The sequence below is a fragment of the Melospiza georgiana genome, chromosome 6 (assembly GCF_028018845.1).
Source record: "Melospiza georgiana isolate bMelGeo1 chromosome 6, bMelGeo1.pri, whole genome shotgun sequence".
Classification (NCBI taxonomy): domain Eukaryota; kingdom Metazoa; phylum Chordata; class Aves; order Passeriformes; family Passerellidae; genus Melospiza; species Melospiza georgiana.
Genome location: NC_080435.1, coordinates 14,936,918 through 14,963,096, shown reverse-complemented (window position 1 = coordinate 14,963,096; position 26,179 = coordinate 14,936,918). Strand labels below are relative to the sequence as shown.

Here is a 26,179-nt window from a genome sequence, read left to right as displayed (position 1 = left end):
TCCACTTAGTTTTCCACGTTTTGTTTACTCTCAGTGCCAAAAAGCATAAAAAGAGCAAAATTACTCAAATTTGCAGCTCCATTTGAGCCTAGAATGCTGTGACACCTAGAATGGGCTGAGAACAACATGCACTCAAGAGACCTTTCAGAATTACTGGATATAAAAGTATTTTTGCCCCCATTTTCACCAGAGCTGAACCAATAGCAATTCACTGCTAGGAAGAGCTCTTAAGCATGCAATTGCATGGACAGACACAGGTAGCCCTTGTCCCTACAGTACATCATCTTCTCAGTACTGCCAGCCCAGCCACCTGCTGTGTTCTTCTGCAGCAGAGCAAGTGCTGTCACACTCACAGACACCAACTCACCTTGACACTGCTCTCAGGTTTGGGATTCCCCTTCTGTTCCCAAAGGCTTCTTTTACTCACGATGTCTCCAGCCACAATATCCTGAGAAAATGATGCTTTCATTACCCTTCACTGCTAATGCTGTGAACGTGTCTTTGTCCACATCCATTTCCAACCCACACATCTGACCTCCTTTTTTTATTTATAATATCACATCTGACCTAAAACAGCTGCTGCTAAAACCCATGACTGTGAAAATGTCTTCCTGTTCCCAGCGTACCCTATGTTTTCCTATCACTCTTCCACAAGAGTCTGAATTAGCTCCAAGATGTTTATTTTCTTAAGTTTGTTAACTATTTAGGACATGTAAACACCAAGGCTTCTCTACCAAAAGGAATTCTGCTCTCATAAACAGACTTGCAACCAACATATTAGAGAATCAGCCTCACCCACAACAGCCAGAAAGTGAAATCACTGAGAGCACTACATAATGCTCTCGGCATTTTCCGAGTTTACAAGATTTATCACCTTGGTACCAGATGCAAGGTCATGCTTGACAACTCAGCCCAAGCCCCTGTAGGAGACACATGCATTCTCCCCAGCAGCTGATTTTATTTCCATTTCAAATCAGAGCTTCAACCAGCAGCACAGAGGTTTTCCTGCATGGACCACCAAGGAACAACTGGAGACCGTGTCAGAAAAATTGCATCTCCAAGGTGCAAAGCCTTACAACACAATGGAAGATCTCCAATATCGATGCCTTTGGAGTCTGGAAGCCCCACAACAAGATGCACCAACAGCATACACAAGGACAATGCACACTGTGCCCAGGGACCAGTCCCTGCCCCAAGCAAGGTAAGTCTCCCAAGGGCTGTACCTTACAGGCTGAGGGCTTCACAGCAGACTGGGCTGTGACCTCCCCAGTCTCCCAAAGGCTTTTTGTGCTGGCTACCATCATGCTCGTGGTGGGAAGGTCGAGACAGGGCTGCCGCACAGGTTTTGGAGCCTTTGAGGAGGTCTGGAAAATAAATGGAGACAGTTTGCCATCTGAGTGTGCCTCTTGATTATTTTTATCCTTGGAGATAAGGGGGTGTAAAAGGAGACTTGTAGAGTCCTACTAGTTCCTGTCAGATACTCCCACTCTTTAAGCAGAGAACACAAAAAAACAAGCACAGGACAGCTTGCCAAAGAAACCTACTTTATGCTGTGGAGGGACACACAGACAGGGGCAAGGAGTGCTCCCACCCAAGGGAGGACAATTTAGCAATCATCTCACACATGGAAAGGCTGAGAGGCACGGTGGGGGAGCAGCACCAGCACAGAGGGCTCCTGGGAGGGTGGGGGCACAGACAGCACAGCGACCCACCTCAATAGCCTGTGTGTACTGCTCCAGCCTGTCATCGATCTTGGACACCGGGAGAGGAGGCTGACTCTTCTTTATGCTGTTGCTGCAGAACAGAGAGGAGGATTAAGGTGTTCCCCCAGTGCCTCAGGCAGAAGGGAGGACTTGGTGAGGCACAGGCAGCCCATCACTGCTGCCATTCCCCAGAGCAGGGCCTGCTGACATCTCCCTCGGCAGCAAGGGGCCTGCCTTGCCCTGAGGCCAGCCCAGAATTACCTTTTCTGTATCGAGCGGTTCAGCGACTCAGTTCTGTCCGTGAGCTAAAGGGGACAAAGAAGACAAAGATATGACTTCTGTCCAGGAACCTCAGATGGATGCAGGTCACCTTAGCTGACCATTTCTTGGCCCTCATCTCTCACCCATATTTTGGTTAGAAATGACTCACTCAGCCCCCACGCTCCCCTACAGATCAGACAGAGTGAGCATTTCTTCTTTCTTCCTTCTTTCCAAGCAGGGGAAGAAAATCCCAACCAATTTCAGGGGCAAACCAACCATGTGTAAAATGAATGACAGCTGGAACACCAACCAAAACCATTTCTTCTACTCACTCTGGTGAAGGAGGTCTCTCTCAGAACTTTGGTCTCCTAGCCAGACACAAAAAGGAAAATGGCAAGTACGGAAAGACAAGGGGGAAAACTAGAGACCACATGTGCAGAAGAGAAGCCAAGCATGGGAGCAGCACAGGCATGGGTTAGGTCAACTTGTCCACACCAGAGAAGCACACAGACAGGGCAGATCAGCACATGGACCCTCCTTTGAGGCAGCTCTTTATGTCAAGCCATGAGGAAAGAGTTTTGCACGAGAGGCTCCTGTGCAATAACTCCTTGGCCAAGAAAGGAAGGCAAGCAAACACTTCACAACCACTGCAGGAAAGGAAAGCTGAAATGTTGCTAAACCTTGTGCCTCTTTCATGCCCCAGAAAACAAGCATACAGAGACAAAAATCACCTTGAAGCCAAAGGGGGGCTTTCTTAACATCAGCTCCCACAGAGTCAAGGAGCAGCAACCAAGTAAAAAGGAGCCTTCTCCCCCTGTAAAACTGCTGCCTGTGCCACAGGAAACATCACCTACCAAGTTAACAGATAAAAAACAACACTAAATGATCCTTTAAGATGCTTTCAGGATGCATCTTAAGGTCCTAAATTTCAGCTAAACACAAGACAAGACAGTGTCACACAGAGGACACATTCACCAGCTGTGCCCAGGAACACGAGGCCATTAGAGAACAACCAAACAGCACAGCCCTGGCTAATAGAGATGACCTGGGGAGAGCCACTCTGCAGGCTCCCCCACAGCAGCACAACAGAAGGCAGCTCTGTCTGCAGGGCAGGCTATCTGTCTGCCTGCTGCCAGCTCTCTCCTCTGCTCGCTGCTGCAGGAGCTGCTGCTTGCCTCTGAGCCATGACTCAGAGATTTACCTTGCTCACTGATGGGCAGGCTGGTACCTGGCAGGGCACAGCACCAGCCTGAAAGGGGAATCTGGTAGATCTTGGCCTCAGCTTCCCAAACACAAGTACATGTCAATGGGAAAAAGCCCTGCCCACCCTGCCAGGGAGATGGGGTGCAGGTGCAAACCATACAGAGGCACTTCTGAAAGGTTATGAACAAGCACCAGGTTAAGCACAGAGGGGCCTAGAAAGAGTTCTAAGTGGCAATGTATGACAGTCTAGGGAGGAACAAACTTTCACTGTGCTATTTGGAGACCACCTGCCCCCACCCCTGGCCTTTCCTGGCAGCGAGAATTGAGCATTTCCCTGGTCCCAAGCACTTTCTGAAGGCCAGAAGAAACCACAGCTGCTCATCCAACCAGCCTCAAAGCTCAGGGCCCACTAGCAGCCTGTGACAAAACAGGATTGGCACAAGACTTCCCCCTTGCCTCCATTCCCCCTAGTTCAGCCCTCAGGCCCTCTGAAGCCCTGACACCCCACCACCAGCCTGCCCCAGGTGTGCGCCCAGCTCCAGCAGCCACATCTGGCAGGGGCACACAGCACTGACTGCAGGTGCTTTTGCCTTCCTGCTACAAGCAGGGCTTCTGCTGAGCTTCCTGTGCCAAAACACCTTCCTGGTGGCCAGTGTGCTTAGCACTCAGTGCTCACAGAGCCCTGCTAGCTGGGGTGTAAAAATCAGCCTTCCTTTGGAAAGATTCCAAGCACAGATTTTTCCCGAACAGTTTTACATCCAGCTTAGTGTGGGGGTGAGCTCTGACATCACCACTACAAAACAGAGACTGCATTTCTAAACCTTTCCCTGAGATAATCCCAGCAGCTAAGTTGAGGTCAAGAAGCTATGTGTGTTTTGGGGCTGTAAAGACAGAAGGTTCAGCACATAAAAGCTGCTGAAAGCATTTTCCACATTTTCCCACCAGCCCCACTTCAGGAATATGCTTTGGCTACCCCCACCTCTTTTCAAATCTGGCATTAGCACCCAGCCTGCATCCACACCTACTCTGTCTCCCCTCTTTTAATTTGACTATAAAATGGATTCTCCACTAAGAGCAAGAACCTGATGGCTGTAGAGGATGAAACCTTCATCTTGCCATCTATTTACTGATGCAAAAGAAAGTACTCACACAATCATTCCCACTCAGGAAATGTTGAGTAAATACCACAAAAACTAAATTTAAAAAAAGCAAAGCTAGCTCCAATAGCAGATTAACAGGCTGCACAGACTCCTCAAGACTCCTCACCATCTCCCTCACTGCTACAATCAAAAAGGTTGGGGCTTACAAAGGCAGAAAAACCCATTCAGTACAGAAACACTTATCTGTCTCTATTGTATTCAAAAGCACACATAGAACTGAGGATTTGTAGTAAATGCAACACAAGTCATAAGATGCAATTCAGGTGGTGTTAATAATGGGAGTGTCACAAAGAGCACCAATGCAAACAGATGTGATTGGGAAGGACACAATGCTTCAGAGATCAGAAATCTCCATTTGTTTAAACAACTTGAGTCATACATTTTGTTTTAATTAAGAGAGAAAAGCCACTGTTTCAGTTATTGGGGCTTTTTCCCTTTGGAAGGGAAATTTCATTAAGATCAAGTTCTTGTGAGTTTTGTTAAAGACTACACCAGTTGAAAGCACAGCTATCTCAGTATCACAATATTCCCTGGAGCCCTCAATGAGCTTTACACTTTTAGAGTGATGCTACAGCCTCCAACAGCTCAAGCAGGCAAAGCAGGAGCAGAGGAAGCTGACAGCCATGAAAGATGAGGCAAATGGCTCAGGTGGTTTGTCTCAGCTGGTAGCAGGATGGATAACAGGATTCACGCCCCACACTGCTGTAAACCCTGGCTAATCTTTCCTCATCGTTGGTTGGGTCCTTGTTGTGACAGTTCTCACGCATCCAGAGGGGCCCAGGAGCACAAACCTTTGTGGAGCACACTACAGTGTGGTCAGAGCACAGCTCCTCCTCCTCCAGGCTGGCAGGGCTTGGGGCCTTCTGGCGTTTCTCTGGCGCTTCCTCCTTCTCTCCATCATTTCTCCTTCTCTTCTTTTCCTGAGTGCAGAAAAAGAAGAAGCCAGGAAGTGAGCTGATCAAACTGCTTTTTATGCCACAACAGTGATTTTTCCCTGTCTCCCAGGCTTCCTGCTCTACACTAAATAAACACAAAAAGCACAGAAACTTTGAGTTAGCATTATCTAATTTGGAAGCATTCAGGAAGAAGCTCATATGTCATTTGGAAGGGAGGGTAGAAATCAGGAATTTTGAAGGTCTGAGATTCCTAAATGGTATGAAAAGGGGTCCTGGCATCGGTTATAAAGATCTCTTACTGCAACTGAGATAGGAAAACATTAATTCCTCATTTAGAGGCCAAAAGGAGGGAGAGAAGCTGCCTTTAGAATAAAGGGTTTTAAAGGGTAACACAGTTCAAATGCAAACATCTTACTAACCTTGGCAGTCAAAGTCCATTTATGACAAATGATATTTGAAGTTCAGGCCCCTGACTTGCACACCACTTGAATTCCAGCCTTGTCTCTCCCTCTCCCTCCCCTTAACCAGGAATTATCAGAACAAAAACACCTCAGCTGGGAGCAATGCAAGGCTAAGAAGTCTATCAAGACAAAGAATTCCAGAGGTGTGATAAAGGCTGGGGAGAGAAAAACAAGCAGTATAATTTAGATTTGAGTTCTCCTGTGAAGCTACTCACTGCCCACAAAGCCACAGGAGAAATAACACTTTCCTCCTCAGTATGACAGGGACATGGCAAAGCCACCACAAACTCTGAGAGCAAGCACACTCCCCTCACAAAAGGGCAGAGGCTGCCTGCAGTGACCACAAGAAGGCACAGCACACAGGTAAAAGTGGCACCAGCCCCAGGTTATGCCATGAAAGCACATCTAATGTCTGCTTGGGCTCAGCTTCCAGCAGCAATGCTGAGCCAGGACATGGGAGAGCAGCCCCCAGCATCAGCTCTCCAGAAAGAAGGTCAGCTCCTCCTGACCCCACCTCTTGCTCAACTTGCTCCTCTTCCTCCTGCTCTTGAACCTCTTCTTCCTCCTGGCACAGCCTCTCTTCCTCTCTGATAACCATATTCTCCTCTGGACTTTCCTGATTCAGCTGGATCTGCTCCAGTTTGACTTGAGCTTCTCTCACACCACTCTCCTCTTCTTGGTAGGACTGCCTTGGAGACCTGCAGATGGGGAGAGATCAAGGAATAAAAGCACAGTTATGAGCCTACAGACACCATGAGGTACCTCACACCTCTAGAAATCCAATGTTATCACTTCCCCAAGCCTACAGCATGCTGGGTACTGCACACCAGGGCTCACAGCCAGTTCCTGGCACGCAAATGCAACAGCAGTCACATCTCACTCTCCCCACTTTAAGTGTCCAAGAGTCAGCTCAGCTAAGAGCTGTGGCAGAGCTGAAGGGATCTGCATGTTACCAGCAACATGAAGGGCCACAGGAAAGCAGTGAAGAGCTCTCTGCTCAAACCCCTGCCAGAGAGGACACTGCTACCATGATGTAGTGCTGGCCCAATTCCCTGCCTGGCTACAGCTAAAATTCCAGGTGCACCAGCACATCCTGCAGCCAAACACAAATCTGATGCTGCCCCCATGGTTCCCAGCACTAATTCCAAGTGGGGCATGCACTGTCACCATCATATTTTCTGGAAAAATCTCCTTCCCCAGGATTTCTGTCTTGGGAAAATGAGAAGCCTCAGAGAAAAAGAAAACAATTATCTGATTTGCTCTGCCTGTGTTTTGCTGCTTTGGAATGTGTTTGGACACTGTTTACCAACAGGTGATTGTTTCATTGGTTTCATGTGAATTGCTTTTACTTAATGGCCAATCATGGCCAAGCTGTGTCAGGGCTCTGGAAAGAGTCATGACTTTTCATTATTTTCTTTTTAGCTTTCTGTAAGTATCCTTTCTCTATTCTTTAGTATAATTTAGTATAGCACTCTTTAATATAATGTAGAATCATAAAATAATAAATTAGCCTTCTGAGAACATGGAGTCAGATGCATCATTCCTTTCCTCCTCTGGGGAACCCTGCAAATACAGGAGGGCACCAAACACAGCCCTGAACTCATCTTTCACATTAGCAGAGTCTCTTGCTGCAGGAGAGCCCAACCAACACCACAAGAGCATGCTTCTCAAGCTGGAGCTGAACTCCAGGGCAAGGCTGCAGAGCCACTCCCCTGGAATCACTCCATGGGCAAGGCACAGTGCTTCACCAGCAATGCTGTGCTGACACTCAGTCCCAGGCCTCAGTTTTGCCCACTGGAAAAAAATGACACCCCTACTCACATCACTCATCCCATCTCCCAGCAAAAGAAAGGAGTTCCAAAGCAGATGGGGTCACCCCCTGGCTTAGGGGCTTAAAAGCCACAAGGGGTTTGGTACAAGAGAATTGCTGCAGGTCTCCAAGGCTGCAAGAGGAGACCCAGGAGCATGTTTATGCAATCAGCTTTGCAAGAGCAGAGCTGGCCTTGCCTTTGGGCACTGGGACACTGGAGTACAGAGCCTCAGGACTCTCACTGGCTCACAGCCACACACCAAGCTGTTATTGCCATCTTCCTTTCCCCAGCCAAAAGAGCCTTCTCCTCCCACCTAATTCTTAGAAAATTGCCTGGCTAGAGAGAGCAGGGCTAGAGAGATGGCTAGCAGGCAGCTGCCAAAGGGCAAGGCTGACTCACTGCCCCTCCCTCAACAGGCAGCACCAAAACACAAACACAAGTTCCAACAAGACCTTTCCACCCACCCCTCTGCTGCTGGGAAGGCAGCTCACAGCTCAGCCACCATCCAGCTCTCCACACTGACTACATGGGGAAAAAAGACAATGCATATGCTGGCTCACTTGACTTGTTTCTCACCAAGAGCAAACAGGCTCTGAGGGCCCAGGAAGCTTGCAGCTCTCCACCAGGATGGCAGCAATGTCTCCAGCTCAAGTGAAAGCTTATGTTAAAAATTAAGACCAGCAAACACAGTGCAGCCTATAGGATGCCTTTCACACCACAGCAATGCTGTAGGGGAGGTAGCTAAGCTGGCACAGCTTCACCCCCTTGCACACAGCTGATAACACAGATCTCCTACCTCAAACAGGAGAGCCAGGACCAAAAGAAGGAAGTGATAACATTGGGTTTCTAGAGGTGTGAGGGCCTTAGCATCAAGGCCCTCAGGGCTTGCAGGACCTGGTTTGGTGCCATCCAACAGAGAGCATCTATCTCCATCCACTCTTTCACAGCCACCACTTAAAACCCACGATTTGCTTCATCTCCAGTTCAACAGGAGAGAAGGGAGTTGGGAAGGCCTAAGCACAGCACTGCTTGCCCCAGCACAGGGAGAGACACAACCTACCTGTGGTCACAACACACTCCAGGCTGCCCCTTGGATGAAGGGGAAAGCTGCTGCAAGGACCTCACGGGGCACAGTCCCTGCTGAGAGGGCAAATCCAGCCTTTGCAAAAAGCTCACAGAGCCTGAGCTCCTCCAGCTGCCTCTCCCAACCAGCCTGCACCTACAGCTCCTGCTTTTAAAGCACCACCTCTCCCTGATGGGCTTCACCTGCCATGAACACCACCTCCCCTGCTCAGCTACAGGACAAACACATCAAACCACAACAAGAAACACCTGGGGAGGATAATGTTAATTCCAACTAATTCCCTTTTGAAGGCCAAGGAGGGAAAAGCAGTAGCCTTTCTTTCCAGAAAAGCTCTTTGCAAGGGGAGCTAGAAAATGAGGCAGCAAACCAAAAAGCAGATGATTTCTAATTGCTCCCACAGATGTTATAACTACGTTGTGCTGGGCCTTGGAGGTGCTTGAGAAGTGCTTGTGGGGTCAGGGCTGCAAAGGTAGAGTTTGCAATGTGGTTTAGCCACAGCATTTGGAGAAAAGTAACAAAACTCTGAGCTCGTTTTTATTTATTCAGCAGTAAATATTAATCTTAAGCATTTTTTCAGTCACAGAATAGTTTGGGTTGGAAAGGACCTTTAAAGGTCATCCAGTCCAATCCCTCTGAAATGAGCAGGAACCTTTTCAATCAGATCAGGTTTCTCAGAGCCCAATCCAACCTGACTTGAATGTTTCCAGGGAAGGGGCATCCACCACCTCTCTGTGCAAAGAATTCCTCAGGGTAAAAAAGAGGCTGTGTCAAAAATTCCCAACAAAATCAAGCTGCCAAGAGAGCTGAGTCACAGAGTTCATGTGCAGGTAGGCAGGGTCCAAGGGAAGTGGTTAAGGCAGGAGTCTGGTCTAGTTCTGTAAGGGAGGAGTGATGGGAGGGCTCTTTGCTGCCTGTTTTTCCCTGCTCAGAGAGGAGTAAGGCACAAGGTGGGCTGGGGCCATAACACCCACTATGCTGACATGAGCCAGGAAGCAGCAATAACTTAGAACAGTTCTCTAGGCTGGCCTGGATTATGTTAGAGACCATTTCAGCCCCTGCAGCAGCTCAGGTGGCTTAAATCTGCTGTTGTCACTCCTCCAAACCCAGGAGTCCTGGCAGGCTGCCACTGCTTGGAGCACAAAGCTCAATCCAAACACCCCCAAATCCCGGGGCCGTCCCTGAGCCATTCCCCCCCCCGGCAGCCCAAAGGCAGGCAGAGAGCATCTGTCCCAGTGCTGTGGGGCCTGCTCTGACCTGCTGGTGCTCCACACTCTGGCCTCATTCTTACACGTGCTGGACCTGACCTGGGGCTGGTCACCCCTCCTCAGGGACAGTCCTTTAGCTGGGGACACCCTCCCTTGGTGCATCTGTGTGCCACCCACCTCTGCTTGCGCTGCTCCAGCTTTTGGGACCAGTCACTGAACCCCTCGTCTTCTTCCAGCTCCGAAGTCCCAGATGGCTTAAAGTCATAGCTGAAACACAGCAAGAAGGAAAATTGGCATGAGAGGCATGCAAAAAGGCCTAAACCAGGCCTGGAAGAGCCACAGTCCTTCTCCTTTCAGTTATTCCATTCATTCATCTCTGGGTGAGCTGCACGGTTGAAGATATCCATGGCAAAACCATCCCAGCATCTGTGGCCCTGGCCACAAGTGTGTGCTCAGGCTGACAGAAAAGCTCCCAGGGAGCAAGGGAGACTGGCTGAATGCTGTCAGAAAACTGGCTGCTTCCCCATGTCCCTCTACAAACCCAGCCCCAGGAGAAGCACAAAGCCACACAGCCCCATCATCATCACTTCAGCTGATGTCCATCCCTCTGGCTCCCAAAACCATTCTTTTTCCTGCAAACCCTCTGTTCTCCTATCTCTGGCTTTCTTTAGTGGGGGTAAGGGAGAGCAGGAGATTCACTCTGTCCCTTTGGAACAAGGAAATGCAAGGGTGGGTTTGAGCTAAGGGAGTGACATGGATAGGAGTTCCAGCGTGGGAAGAGCTACAGGAAGGAGGGGGCAGGATTTACACAAGAGAGAATGAACCTTTTCAGAAGATTAATAGCCAGGGCTGACCCTGGCTGCATGAGCAAACCCAGGTGGCTGTCAGCAGCTGTAAACAAAACCAGGGAATGGCCAGAGGAGGAGAAAGATCCCTGTGGCTGAGCCTGGCCTAGCAAGCTTTGGCATCATGGAGCAAGGGAGCAAAACCCTTCATTTTAAGAGTTCTTGTCATTGTCCTCTTAAGCACTCAATTGAATTTGGGCAATGGCAATGGTGCTGTGCCCATGCCAACAGGACTGGAGCCTGCAGGCTGGGTTACTGCACACTGCTCTGGGCCTGAGGCTGCTCACAGCACCAACCAGCAAACAGAGACCAGAGATCTCATCTGCTGCTTTAAAGACCTTTTCAAATTATTTCCTAGCCCCCACGTGAAGGGGGGGTTTGGAAAAGCTAATGACTATTATTACTTTCCAGACCTTCTGTTTGCTTTTAGAGCAGAACTGCAGCAGCTTTGTCTGCAGAACTGCGTGTATTTCCACAAAAGATTGTGAAGGTGTTTTGCAATGCTTTTATATTATTAAAAAAAAAAAAAAAAAGTCCTGAATAATTTTGGAAGTATCTTGGGAAAAAAAAGATCTTTTAATGGGGAAAAAAAAAAGTTTTCATAAATAACTTTTGCTTTTTTCCCCAGTAAAATGAAGATGCTGCTTCTCGGTGACTGTAACTCCAAATCCTGCCACCACTTTTACATTGTGTTCAATAGATTTAGAAATAAGTTGAACACATAAGCAGTGGTAAGACTGAGGACTTGAGACAAGAATTTGGCAATTCAGAGTGCAGACTAGTTTTTATGCTAGCCCCAGTGCTGCACAGCATCTGGACTGCTGAACCATGGACGTGGGGAGGCTGCAGCAGGATGTGCTGTGGGATGCTGGGGATGTCATCCTATCCATTCTCCAGGTGTTTCCTCTTTGACAGCAGAGAGCTCAGCCTCTCCATAAAAGCCTCCTGAGCTATTTCCACCTAGGACTTGCCCCATTAAAGCACAAAGTTAATTTTAATCCTTGGAGCTGTGAAGGGCACCAGCTCAGGTGCTGTTTCATGCTTCTCAGTGCCAGGGCAGCATCCTCTGAGGGAGGAATGGGAAGCTTAGCCAGGATAGGTGATTGCTTGCACTGTGATCTGACTGGCATTGTGCATCACCTCCTCAGCCACGTCTGTCTTTGCACGTATCAGGAAACTCCATTGCTTTTGGTGTAGGATGACTCCCAAGTTGAAATTTAACCAAGAACTGAAATCACTGGCAGTGTGGACTCCCTACCAGAGCCCAGTCTGCCCCAAGCTGTCCCAGTGTAAACTCTCAGGGCAGTAAAACCCCCAGCCTCCAGCCAAGAAAACAATCAAAGCAGGAGTTGTGAGGTTTTCTGCCCTAAAAAGAAAGTACACTGTTTGCTAGTGTGCGCTAAATCCAGCCCAAACCTGTGAGAGCACTGCCCCATCTTCCCCAAACACCAGGGACACACACTTGGTGCTGCAGGAGGGGTTTGCTGCAGGGAAAAGGAGTGTTGCTGAGGGATTTATCCAGGGGTATTTCTTACTGGTTTTGCTGTGCCAGAGCAGCACTCTCCGAGCAGGGCCCGGTGCCGTTCAGGCCCTCCTCTGCCTGGGACCGCAGCTGCTTCTCCCGCTCCCGCCGCCGCCGCTCCCTCGCCGCCTCCTCCTCATCTTCCACGCTCCACTGTGCTGTCAGCCTGCCAGGCCAGAGGGAAAACCCATCGTTAATGCCATCAGGCAGTCCTGTGAAACCTGGTAACAACCCTCTGAGGTGCCTGGGGTCCCCCCAGCAAGCAGGAGCCTTCTGCAGAGGAGCACTCCCACCACGAGCAGCGATCCTTCAAGTGGCATCCTCGCCTCCATCAGCACAGCTCCACAGTGGGACTGACTGATGGGCAAGGACAAGGTGGGACACAGGCACTGGGACAGACACAGGAGAGCCTGCAAGTCTCTAGAAGGAAGATGTGGTACATTTCCTCCTCCCACCTGCCTGTGGGATGAAGCCCACTGGAAAGCATCATTCCCCGCAAAAACAGCTTTGCATCCCACCTTTGGAAGGGTTTGTAAATGGTCCTGCAATGCTGCAAGGTGTCGGAAGGGTTTGTAAAGGGTCCTGTAGTGCTGCAAGATAGCCAACACCTTCATCTCAAGCTTTGGCCCACAGAAGGCAAGATCTGTACCCTGGGGATGAGTTTCCTTAGGCAGTTGAGCTGCTCCTGCCTGACCAGGAGCCACGGAAACAGCAGCAGATGGCAGCACCTATGTCCTGCCCTGCTCTGCCCTGCCTGGCTTCCTGCCAGCCCTGTGGAGAAGAAAAACCTGCCCTGGCATCTCCCAGACATCTCAACTACTGCACAATAATGCCTCTGTCAACACAGCAGCCTCCTGCATCCCCAATGAAGTGATAAGGCGGATGCCACATTCCTTCTCTGGTGATAACGCCAGTCCAGGCGCTCCCCACGTGGGATCGGCTTCTGCTCCACTGGCAGCACCAGCTGAGATTCAGGCAGAAAGGGACACGCCATGAGGTGGCACCACTCACCCAAAGGGCCTGTGATGGCAGCTGGAGCTGGGCAGGTCTGACTGGGGCACACAGAGCTGATGCTGGGGCAGACGCCTCCTCACCCCACTCAGGCCTGGCTCAGCCAGGTCCAAAGCAGACACAACAGCTGTTTCCCCCAGCACTTTCAAGCCTGTTTACAGAAATGTCTTTGAGGAAGGCACACACATGGGAGCTAGGAAGTCGATCTCCCACCAGCAGCAGGACCCAGACCAACCTGCACTTCCTCACCCCAGAAACATCCTGAGGACCACAGTCCTCTTAGGATGAACCTGCTCAATGGGAGATACAGTGCAACATTACTAACACTGGAACAAAGAGCCCGTGGAAGGGAAAATGAGGAAAAAATCCAAAGAGAAATGCCTTAGTTGAGACGTGTTTCAGCCCAGATTGGGCGAATGAGGGATAGGTTTCAGCTGGCCCCAGGAGTGCCACTCTGCAGCCTGCCCAGCTTTGCTCTCAGTCTGGACTCTGAAGCACGTGAGAGGGCCTCACTTCACCATGGGTCTCACCAAAAAGCTGTTTTCTTTTAAACTTCAGGGCAGATACCTCCCTATCCCAGCAATGGAGGGGGTGAAAAAAGCCCATTGGGATTAAGTGATGAAAAACATAGCCTTTCTAATTACACTGTGAACCTTGTTAGCCTTTCCAGGGAAGATTCACTCAGAGCCTATTTTACTCTGCAGTGCGAGCAGGACTGTTGAGCTTAGCCCCAGTAGCATCCCTTTGCACAGTGGTCCCACCACCAGCCTGTCAGGAAGCTGGAGATGACTCCAAATCACTGCCCTCCCAAACTCCCACCTGCCCCAAGGCAGCAAAGCCAGGCTGTGAGCCCAGTGAAGAAAGGCTGCCCATGACTGCTGTGCCCACAGAGGAGCAGGGAACAAAGCAGACCCCAGGACTAGCCCAAGAGAATGCTCCACTGCCGTGTAGTTACTGCCTGCCTTATTTTGGGTGGGGTCTTTCTGCAAGCACCAAATTCTGCTCTTTCCCTTTTTACCCCATCATCTCCCCTTGCCACCTTGGTCTCCATGAGGAACAAAGCAGACCCAGACCCGAGCCTGAGCTCCCCTCCTCCCTTCCCTACTCATCCCACACTCCTATTTATTATTTTTCCTCAGGTTCCCATAGAAACCCTTGTCTGTGGACCTGGCAGGAAGCCACCATGTTGTTGTTGGGTTTTTTTTTTTAATATATAAATGAAGTCATTCATTAAACTCTGCCATGATCCCCCTCCCTTGTGCGACAGCTCCAGATAGTCTCCAATTTGGAAAGGCTCTTAACCCCCTCTGGCCCGTACCGCCCCAGTTACGAGAAGCAAAGTCCACGTTCATGCCAGAAAAAGTTAGATTTTGATTAAAATCTTTCACTCCTTCCTCCAGTTCCTTGGGAAACTGCTTCAGAGGCGGTGCTCCACCAACACCCCCAGCTTGGCCAGGGTGCTCTGGAGGAGGGGGGATCCCTTCTGAACCACATGAGCTTTGCACAGTGTGAGAGCAACACTGGTTGGCAGCCCTCTCCCTTTCCCAGTTGGATGTGACTAACTCTCTCCCCATGACCTCACCGGCTCGCTATTCTGTCCCTGCATCCTTCCCTCCGAGCACGCTGAGGACAGAGCCGGGGGCGACCGTTCTGGGGAGAAGGATTTTTCTGCAAAAGCAGAGAAATAACTTTCCCAGCTCCCCTTGCCACAGAGCAATCCAGCTTTGCCACAGAGCAATCCCAGCTTCCAGGCTGCCCGCTGCTGTGCTGGGATGTGCCTCAGACACTCTGAGCATCCTGGGGGGGCTGTGATGCTGGGAACACCATCCCTCTGCTCAGCAAAAAGGGCTGCAGATAAAGCCCCCACGGATTCAAAGATACCAGCACACTCCAGCAAACACCTAAACTGAATTTATTTTCAGATTCTGAGCTCTCTGTCATGCTCAAACAGGCTGGTAGGGGAGGGAGGTTTAATAAGTGATGCGTTGGGGTTCAGTAATCATACTGACAAGCAGAGGAAAAAGGATGATTACTTTTGGACTGACCGAGCAGCACAAATATTTGTCTTTAGTGAAAAACAAACAAAACAAAATGAAGCAAAAAAACACAAGCGAATGAGAAACTAAGCCTTGCCAAAGTCCTTGTGTTTGGGTCAGCTACAGGGGTTTGTTGGACCCCAGACAAAATGTGCCATTTCAATTTGGACAAGCACAAGTGTGAGCAGGGGGTCAGCTGTTAAATTGCCTTTCGAAGCAAAAAGGTGGAAAGATTTAATTTCCAAATGGTTCCATTTACTAAAAACAGGGCCTTGGTCTCCCGTTTGCTCTAATTGTTCACAACCACATTCAGTAACTCAGCGTGCTCAGCCAACAGTGGTATTTCACAACCGTCTTTCCCAATCCTAGAAATAATTACCCAGTGCTTCAGGATCAGGCTGATCCCACGGATCTTCACCTCCAGCCAGCACTGCCCCAGGTTGGTCCCAGGCTGGGGAGGTTTGGGGAAGAAGCAGACTCATAGCTGCCAGTGGGACCAAGAGTTCTCCACTTCACCCATCACAGGATGGGGAAATGGAAAGCAAGACTTGAAGCTTGAGGAGCTGCAAGATGAGCTACAGCATGCTACAGTCCTGAATCCAGACTGCCTTTATAAATCCCTCTGCCTTTATAAAATCCCTCCATAGAGGGATTTTCATGCAATGTGAAGGAAATTCATCCCCTTAAACAGACTTCAGTGTGACTGGAGAAGGGAGGAGAAAAGGCAGAGAGACCTCAGTGGCCCCAGCAGCCCAGAGCTGTGGCAAGATTTGCTCCAGCAAGAGCTCATCACAGGGCTGGGTCATTTCTCTTACATGATCCCTACATCTCTGCCAACAACTTTTGGACATCTTGGTTGAGCCAAACACGCTTTGTGGAATGGGCTCCTCTCTTCCTGAGGACATCCTGCAGGCGTGAGGATGAGCTGAAAGCACCTTGGTTCAGCTGTGCCCACAGAGACATTGCCCTCCAAGCATTTGGAATGCTCAGATTTCTGCTCTGACCCTGCTGCCTGTTTCACATCCAGCTCCTGACCTCACCTCCCTCCGGACCCCCAGCCACGGGAGGGGCTTTATTTCTGTTTGCACCACAGAACACCTCTTCCTGCAGCACAGGCACCCACACTGTGGCTGCCCTGCTCCACAGGGCCACAAACGCCCACTCCAGACAAGCCAGCATGGCTGGGAAGGTCACGTTTCCTTTGGGCAATTCCTCACCAGCACTTGAGGAGATTTTAATATTCAGGCAAGGGAAATTTCTGGCAGCAGATGAGCTGTGTTTAAGGGAAACTCTGCAGACTCGAGGAGTCTTTTGCATGGTTGACGGCTCAAAGGAAGCTTTGCTGGCCCAAACCCAACCTTCAGCACTAAAGCTAATTCCAGAAAGGAAAATCAAATGCCTCCCAGAGGCTTTGGGCTTTGCAGAGCTGCGCCAGAAAAATCAGGAACCCTCTACCAACCCACTGGACATTCCTGTCTCCTGAGCTCACCAGGGTACCAGGCCAGGAGTGTGTTGGCCTTGGTTGCCACCTCTGTTGGGTAGGTTCCCCCACAAAGCCAGGGCACAAGACGAAAGGGATTTGGGGAACAGGATGTAGGAGGAGCCAGGTACAACCCCAGAAGACACATTACCCCATCCCCTGTGAAAAACCCAGTGTCCAGCACAGCTGGAAATATCCCCTGGGAGCTGCATGAATTAGAGGAGAACTGGGAAGGGCGGCCATCCCATCTCCTCTCTGCTGAGCTTTGGGAAAGGGACATGCCAGAACCAATGCAAGGGACCTTCCCCTTCCATGCAGCCTGCACTGCCCTGTCACAGTGCCAGATAACACACCAGTGCAGAACATGGCCTAGGAGCATCAGCAAGTTCATCTGCTGCTGGGCAGAGCTGCCAGGCTTTATTTCATATTGCATTTATCACACATTTAGAAAGGGCCCTGACTGCTGGCAGGAGACATGCAGCTCACCCTGTCACATGAAAGAGAAGAGGACACCCTCTGAAGGCTACAACTCTCTCACCCACTTGACCTTCTGCCAACAAATTAATCACTTATTAGTGGCATATAATGGCTCTGTGTGACTGAGTCAAGTATGCTGAAATACAGATAAAGCCTCCACTCATGTCACTCAGGACCACTGGTGTCAGGCCACCACAGAAGTCATGGGTTTCCATGCCTTAGGAGTAACGTGGCTGGACAGCAAAGATTACAGCTGGGTCATCATCCCTCTGAATAAGGAACAGCGTGAAGATAGCAGTACAATACAGGGAGACTGAGAAAAGAAATAAAATCAAGGATTATTATGTCACATCCTGAAGTTTATTTCAGCCTCGCCTCGGGAGAGTTATTCTAGCTCTGAAACAGCAGCGTGTCAGTCAAAGGCAGCCAGAGATACTCCACAAGCCTCTCCCTCCCATACATTCATGTAATTCCTCAGCTGCATTGCTCCGTTCAGAGCCCAGGCTACAGAGTTTGAACAAGAAGGGGGGCAGGGGGAGAGGAAAAAATGCATCCATGTGCTTCACCCTCAGCCTTGTTCTCATACCAAGCTTCCCCACCCCACACGTAGCTGTGCAGTCTTGGCCACATCTCCCCATTTCTCCTATAAATCACAGGTCACCTCCAGGATCTGAACAGCAGGATGGAGCTGCTTCACACCCAGGAGTGGCCACAGAGCCCATCTCCACCTCCTGCTAGAACTCTGGGGCTGTGGAGAGGCAGCACGTATGGGGTGATAAGGACACACCAAGGCATCTGAACAGAACATGATACATCCCAAACTTTCATCAAGCAGAAATAGAAGGAAAACCACATTTAGCATCACAGAGTCCTATCTCCCTCTTAAAAATAAAAGCAACTCTTCTTTTTTCAAACAGATCTTGGATTTCCTCTGCCCAAGCACATCCCTTTTTTGCCCTGAGAAGGATATGCAGATGGACAGCCACACATACATGTGCCACATATAAAACTCTGCCCAGTTTAGCCTTCATTAAATCCCCTGCAAAGATTGACCTGTCACTGTGGCACGACAGGCAGGGAAAGCCCCAGGATGGTAATTTACTGCTTCCACCAGCAAAACAAGACACACTTGAGAAAGCTGGTGGCAAATGGCAGGAGCAGACCCTGGAGGAGGGATGAAAGCAGGGCTGGTCCTTCATCATGAGTGTCCTCTGTCCCCTCCTGCCGCTCCCAGGACTGTGGCTCCAACAGGGTGCATGGAATGCTCCATGCTCCCAGACACCATAGGTGATGCACAACCCCTCACAGAGGCACCAGGCAACCAGGGGGAACAACTGTTTCTTTTTATTATTATTGATTTTAATCACGGCAGACAGAACCCAAACGAATCGGCTCCAAGATGATGAATTGCACCCTCAGGACCGCGGGTCCTTAGCACACAGATAGGCTGGTGCGGTCGGGTATCAGCATCACCAGCCAGGAATTTGGCAGGGGGAGGAAAGGGCTGGAGCCTGAGCCCTCCCAGCCCTCCACTGCATTCAGTAGGTGTGAGAAATCAGTGCTGGGTACGACCTCGAACCACGGCCCTTTCTCACGGTCTCTCCATCTCAGCCCGAAGGTTCAAGGAATTTGAGGGTTTTTTCTACAGGGCAGGAAGTCTGGCCTCTGTTTTTGCAAGGGAGAAGCACGTCAGAGGAGAAAATAGACTTGCCGAAGAGATGCAGACTGCCTTACCCAGCTTTTGTATTTTATCTTTCTCCTCCTTAAGAGGGAAGCAAGACTCCACAGCCTCCCTGCCTCGGCCACAGTCAGCCAGCATCCTTCTTGACACACTCCTCCTGGAGAACAAGTCTGAGCCTAGAAAGGTGAGCAATTGCCTTATCCCTGCTGCTTCGAGCCGGGATTAAGAGCAGGATTTGATTCAGCGTGGTGTTTTACAGCACAGCTGGCTGAGCCCTCCCTCGGCAGCCCCGGGGTGCCTGTCTGTCCCCGCTGTCCCCAGCAGCAGGAGGCAGTTTGCTGTCTGAGCAGGGACAGGAGGCCGTGAGAACGCTGCTGCTCCATCCCTGGGACAGCTGAGATCTCCTCCTCTATGGCCATCACTGAGAGCTGTGCTGCAGCAGGAACCAGAGCAGCAGCAAGCCCTTGCTCCCTGCTGTGCTAGGGCAGCATCTTCATGAGGAAAAGAGTCTTTGCCCCAAAATACTGATCCCAAAATCCCGTGTTTGAGGGCATGGCACCCCAGCTTCTTGCTGAGGTACTTGGCAGCCCCAGTTGCCCTTTGCCCACCACAGAGCTGAGGGATGGTCCTGATGCTATTTGATGCTCCATCGGAAGAGTTAGAAATGGAGGGAGAAGGAGAAATAAAAAAAATCTGGAAGCTGAAAATTAGTTTCTAGATACCATCCCAGCTGGTGTCTCAGGCCTCAGCTTCTCCAACCAGTGCCCCTTCTAGCTGAGCCATGCTCAGATACACATGGTGGTCCTTCTCCACACCATCAGAGGATGCCAATGACCTGTGGTTGCAGCCCTGATGGGCTCAAAGGCTCGCTACAGCTTCCCAAAATTTCCATGGGCTCAAAGTTCAGGCCCTGAACATCCAATTACTTGAGAGCAGGTAAAAATCTGGGTCAGGCCAGGCTAAAGGCAAACAAAACCCATGCACTGGTTTCTGGGAAAGGTCAATGGTAGACAGAGGTCTGACAAAACAAACCCCAGGGCTGGAAAAAATCTGGGAATGGATCCACAGAGTGCTCAGAGGGGACAGATGAGCTGCTTCAACCAGAGAGAAAGGATGAGCTGTTATCCTTGGGGTGAAAGCTGAGGGTGGGCACTCCACAAGGCACCCAGGGAGGGACCAACCCACCACACACTGGCTTAGCCCTTACCCTCACCCTGCCCCACAGCTCAGCTGGGCTGCAAACCCCCACGCTCCTCCTGGATGCAGAATACGGTGGCATCACCCTGGAAGCAGCTGGCACCACAGAAGGCACCCTGGGATGTGGAAATCCCCCAGGTATGTCATCAGTCAGGCCCAAAGGGCTCTCCTGGATGCTCCTCCCTGCCAGCAGCCTCTGCTCATGTCTCCCTTTCCATCTGCCCTCCATTTGTGGGGTCCACCAAGGTGCCCATCTGTTCTGCCCTGGCCATGCCAATAGGGCACAGAGGGATAAAAAAATGAATGCCACTAATAAAAACACCAAAATAGGGAAGACTCAAGAAGGGAAGCACCACAGGCTCCTCATGACACACTGAGGCAGCATGGCAAAGCATGAATCACACTGATGAAGGCCCTGTGTCCCCTGGTGTCCCCATGCAGGTATCCCTCCCTTCTCTTCCCACACAATTTCCCTAATGGCTCGTTCCTACATGGTTCAGTTTCCCCATCTTCCCCTAAAGAGCTGCCCCACTTCTCCACAGCAAGAATTCCTTGCTCCCTACACCTCTCTGGGAGCCAGGGAGCCAAAGCAAAGGGGTGCTGCAGTAGCCCCTGGAGGCAGGAGCTATCTCCCAGGCAACAAACTGTGCCCAGACCATGTCCTGGCATCGACCACACATTCCCCCACCCCACAAAAAATGTTCTTCCCCTTCAAAGAGCCATCCAGCCCTCCCAAGTGCTTCCAGCTCCTTGTTCCCAGCTCAGCACTCAGGAGGTCAAGACAAAAATACGGGAGTAGCATCTTCCCTGCTGAGACACATCCTGGCAAGCTTTGGGAAACATCGAATGCAGGCAGAGAGGAAAGCATCCTGCAGAGCTGGGCAGAGCCCCCATATCCTGATCAAACTAAATATCACACTCATGACACGCACCAAAATCCAAGTTCAGGGAATTTTAAAGCTACCATAGTGCTGAGGAACTCTATGCATCACCAAGAGCATTGCTTGGAAATGCAGTAATGTGTTGTAGGGAGAAAGAAGGGGCCCTGCAGCAGCTCATGGGTGTCAGGACATGAGTGCTGGAGGTGGCACTCATCACATACAGCAGGCCAAAACACAGCACTGTGCAAGATTCATTTCAGATCTCACACTCTGGCTTCCCATGTTAATGACTCCACAGAAGATAACAAAGCAAAAATCCCATCCTACAGAGTAAATAATTAGCTCTATCCCACAATCACATTTTCTGACTTGTTTTCTTCCCCTGAGCTTTTTCATCCTCAATATTTGCCTCCCTTTTCCCACAGAATTATTTGTACTTCAAGCTCCATGGCATTGCAAAGACATACAATTAGAGACACTGGTTTATTTGTTGCTCTGGAGCAGCCATGCTCTGGAGCCCCTGTGCTGGCCAGGTTGTGCTGCGAAGCAAAGGGGGGTTGTAGCATGTAAGAACACTGTCCCTTTTCCCCAAGAACAAATCACAGCTCGCTTCCTAATGGCACCCCAGATTCAGCCGCAAGCTGCCACCTCCCTGCCCTGGCAATTATACCCTGAGAGAAAGGTTCAAAGATTAAAGAGACAAGAGCAGCAGGGCTCCCAGCTTTCATCCATGTGCCCGCACACTGCATCCCAGGGCAGCACATCCCAGGCAGGCACCCAGAGCCCAGAGATGGGGACACCACTGCAGCAAGCCACCACAGCACCCAATGGGAGCAGTGTCAACCACAAGGCCCAATAATCCAGTTCCAAGGAGCAGCACAGCTGCTTCACAGAGAGAATGATTTGTAGGTTAATTAAACAGCCATATTCTTTTGTGAAACACTTCAGGCTCGATAAATAGAGGGAGAGTAAAATTCCAGCAGGAGCAGATAATGAACTGAATGAATCGACATGACAGGTGCTGGATCCCTATCTTATTTATAGGAATTCATTAGAAGGATAAGGAGAAAGAGATCGTGATAACAAGATAAAGTGGCTCATGTTTGGAGAGGACTTTAAAAAAACACAAAGCCTTGTGGGCGTGTGAGGGATCATTGCTGTAAGCGTGCTACAAAGGGAGAAATATTTCCCCAGTGATGTCCTGATAGAGAAACTATGCTGGACAAGGGGAGTGCCTGGGCACACGGGCCAAAGCAGGGAAGGTAGATAGCCCTGCAATTGCCCATTCTTCTCATACCTTTCCCAGGCAATTACTGAGCCACTCGTGCTCTGCAGCTGCAAGGCCTCACCCTGGGCCCTTTTCAGCCTCCAGCTTTTCAAATGTCAATGGAACGTCCCTGCCTGCACCTTCTGCAAAGCCACTGAGGAAGAAGGAGGGCTCATTTTTCCAGCCCACCTCCTGGCTGGGCAGAGGTGAAAGATGTTTCCTTGAGCCCTGGCTCAGTGCTTCAGCCTCCAGGTGTCTCCAACGTGCCCAAGCACACCAAACCACTCTGGAGCATCACGTGCACTAAGCCTGTCAGCAGTCAGTGGAAAAGCCATTTATTGCAAATCTGACTCCTGGGACTGATATGCAGGTGATGCTTCACCCATGGGCCCCTTTGTCTGAAATGCTGGAGTTTTGTATCAAGCACAAGGAAGGATGCTTAAAGCATTGGGACTCAGCACTTCAACTCCAAATCCACAAGACTTACACTGGTTTCAGCTCAGGAACCCTTAACCCAGCTGTTGGGCAGCTGGCCAGCAGCTCCTGTAGCTGAGCAATGCTCAGAGAAGGTAATTCCCTGGTTATCCCTGCTGTTGCCCTGCAGCAGGAGCAGCCAGGTAAATCCTGACACCACAGTGATCTCCCCAGGGCTCGTGGCTATGGCTCTGAGCTGCTGTTCTCACTGTGTGCTCCAGCTCTCCAAAGCACTCGGACACCCCAGAGGAGCCCAGCACTACACAGTGTAACCACTCTGCTGCAGTCACCTTGGGACAGAAAAAAGCAGAGCACAGCAATCTTGACAGCAACATATCTTCAAGGCAGGAGCCTCCAGCCATTCACTAAAGGAGCTCCTTCCTTCCTGCAGCCAAGCGGGCAGGACTTGCAGAGCCAGCCCCACAGCTGATCTCTGGAACTCCAGGAGAAACTGCTCCAGGAGAAAAATACAGCTGCAAAATGGGCTATGGTGTGTATGGAGCAGACCCTGCCTGCTCCACTGCTGAATCCTGTGAGCATAAGTGAGGCTTTTTGTGTGCAAACCATGGAAATCCCTCACAACCCACTCCACGCCTCATCTGTAAGCAGGACTGGGAAACACAGCCACAAAGCTAAACCTCAATCAATTAAGTGTAATAACCCTACTCAGGGAACACATCACCTTGTAAAAAAATCCCTGTGAGTCTCTGGGACACACCAAAAGTCCCTTATCCAAAGCAGGAGGAACTTGGAAATGTCACTCAGGATGGAAAACACCCCTGGTTTAGGCTGTGCTGTGAACAGTCCTCTGGACACCCCTTTTCTCTGAATGAAACACATGTGCTTCCCCTTGCTCCCCCCATCTGTCACCCTGCAAAATAAATTGCTACCCAGCTGTAAGCAGGCGATCCCCACCTCAGTTCATTTCCCTGGCCCTCCTCAGTACCAGCTGGCCCCAAATCTGAGCTCATCCCTGCCTTTGCACACCCCAGAGGTTTCCCTACCCCTCGCAAGCTGCTGACAAAGCCCTGCTCTGGAACAGGGATGTGTAACTCAGATCCCATCCCCCTGGGCTGAGACCAGGGAATGGGTCCAACAGGCCAAACAAAGGATGAACCGAGAGGAGTCAGCTCCTCCTGGCCATTTTCCACCCCAGGGGCCTGTGCAACCAGTGGGAGCTTCCCTGCCAACTTCCCTGGGTCCAGAAGGGCAGGAAGCGGCCAGGACTGGATGGGCCATAGGTGCCCATTTACCTTCCAAGGCAAGAAACTTATTGAGAGATGAGGTTTAGAGGCTGCATTGCCAGTCGAAGAGATCCCAAACTGACTGGAAAATGCCGGGTGAAATACACCCACCGTGACATCCTCCACCTCCCAGCTGGAGACCAGCGCTCACAGCGAGCACAAGGGAGCCAAGAGGCACCCGAGATGCAGAATGTGAGTCCAGCACTGCCTGATCCCACCTCTCACCCACCCATCTGCCCAGCTAAACGTGAAAAGGTGGGAAGTGCCCCTCTTCAGCCCAGTCAGGGCCATCACTGTGGCACACCACCATCATCCAGAGGTGGATCCCAGAGACCCACGGAGGGAAGCGGCGATTCCAGCCCCCGGGGAAGAGCACAGTGACCGCATGGCAGGGAATCTCGCAGCCAGCAGACAATGTAGCCGTCCTGCCGGGCTCAGCGCCGCTGACAAACGGGAAAAGCCCAAGTGAGCCATCCACCTCCCTGCCCTGGCAATTATACCCCGAGAGAAAGGTTCAAAGCACTATTGTGATCAATTAAATCGAAAAAAGAGCGGTGTCAGCTCGCAGCCCTGGGAGGATCCATCACTGTACTGATCTCTGAATTAAAAACGAGCATCACAGCGTGCACAGCGTACAGTTCCTGCGGGGAAAAAAGGAAAACCCTTTTTCTAGGCAGGAGCGTTCGGCACTCGGGAGACACAAAAAGCCACGTACTGAGACATGCCTCGCAGGGAGAGGGGAAGCGGCAGCTCAGGTGAGTGTCACAGTGCAGTTGTGCTCAGTTATTTCAGTCGGGAGCTCCTGGAAAAGCCATCAGTAAGTTCAAATCTGCTTTTCTCATACAGCTTTAGGGGAGGAGAGGGAGGGTTATCTATTATCCTTCCTTCCAATGCATGGGGTCTGCTGTAAAACCAGGGTAAGGAGGAAATCCCGCCGATCTAAAGGGACCCGAGGATGGTCGGTGTGGAGGACGCTCCCTTTCCCCACCGCGCCCCTGGGCACATCCCGCGGGAGCCGGGGCCGGAGCGGGTGCCCGGGCAGGTGTGCGCTCACCTGATGAGGTTCTGCAGGCCCTGCTTGCTGGAGTTGCGCCGGAGGATCGCGCTGGTCATGGTGGCGGCGGGCACGGCGGGCAGGGTCCCGCTGCCGCCCCCGCCCCGCGCAGCAGGAGCCGGCACTGCGCGCTCCGCGGCCCCTCGCCGCCTCCAGGAAGTTCTGCAGCTGGTTTCCTTTTGTTTCTGCTCGCCCCCCCTGCTCCACACCCCCGGCTTGCCTCCTCCACCTCTCTACCTCCTCCTCCCCCTCCGCCTCGTGGAAGTGCCACGGGAGAATCTCTGGGGGCGCAGCACAAAGCCCGGCGCTCCCCGCTCCCCTGCCAGGGGATTCTCTCCTGCCTTTAACTCTGCTCTCCCTCCTTCATCTTCTACAGCCCCCTCCTCTCCCCCGCCCTTTCTTCTTTTTCTTTTTTTTTTTCCCTTCTGTTTTTTCGCACCTTTACCACTGTTTTTCTGATTACACAAAGCACCTAGAGAGCAGACATCCAGGTTGGCAACTTGCTCTCGACGGGCTGTAAATCACTCCTGCTCCATTCGCAGCAGAAGTCTTGCGTGAAGGTCTCGCCTCCACACAGTCCCTGCACGTCCGAAGGTGAGCCAAGAGTCACATTAACACGAAAGGGGCTTAGCACTGGGAAATGCCACACCAGAGGAAAATGTTCTCCTGGGATGGAGATAGCAGCAAGAATTTGGGGGAAGCCACAGAGCTGCAGCCTCAGGCAGGCAAGCAGCCTGCCCCCTGCTTCTGCTCTCAAACATTGCCCCTCACCAAGTCACCAAGTCACCCGTGCCTGTTTTCCCAGCCATCAAATTGGGAAAGAGGCAAAAAAAATTTGGCTAAATCTGGCTTGCCTCCATGAAATACTGATATTTCAGGAGATAAAAGACATGCAAGAGTGTTTGATGAAGGACTAAGATTGTCACCTGCTAAAACAAAATGCCCATCTGCCACACATTCAGATGGTTGTTCTTCATGCTGCCTCCTCATGGGAGGAAAGAACAGAACGTCTTTCTGCCTAAACTGCATCTCCTGGTCCATGTGTGCTTTTTGGGTGAAAAGAGAACTTCTACTGTGCCAAACCAACAGGTGCCTGGACTTGCACCTAGCAAGTTCCAGCCCTGCCTTATTCTTGCACGTTATGGTGCTCATGGCATGGCCTGCCCATGTTCCCCAAGGAAAGTGGGAATATTCCTCTGGCTGTCTGCAAAATGGGAGCAGTTATG

At 50.9% G+C, this 26,179-nt stretch overlaps 1 protein-coding gene across 1 annotated transcript in view; it reads right to left on the bottom strand.

The window, feature by feature from the left end:
• The window catches only part of LSP1 (lymphocyte specific protein 1), a 36,725-nt gene extending 11,640 nt beyond the window's left edge, over window positions 1-25,085 (bottom strand). Inside the window, exons 1-9 of the mRNA XM_058027139.1 lie at window positions 24,954-25,085; window positions 12,165-12,317; window positions 9,962-10,051; window positions 6,199-6,382; window positions 5,119-5,247; window positions 1,965-2,008; window positions 1,713-1,794; window positions 1,224-1,364; window positions 368-448 (exon numbers count right to left, since the gene is read on the bottom strand). Coding sequence (XP_057883122.1) covers window positions 368-448; window positions 1,224-1,364; window positions 1,713-1,794; window positions 1,965-2,008; window positions 5,119-5,247; window positions 6,199-6,382; window positions 9,962-10,051; window positions 12,165-12,317; window positions 24,954-25,012 — 963 coding nt within the window. The 5' untranslated portion in view covers window positions 25,013-25,085. The remainder of the gene's footprint in view (window positions 1-367; window positions 449-1,223; window positions 1,365-1,712; window positions 1,795-1,964; window positions 2,009-5,118; window positions 5,248-6,198; window positions 6,383-9,961; window positions 10,052-12,164; window positions 12,318-24,953) is intronic.
• Window positions 25,086-26,179: the final 1,094 nt, after the last annotated feature.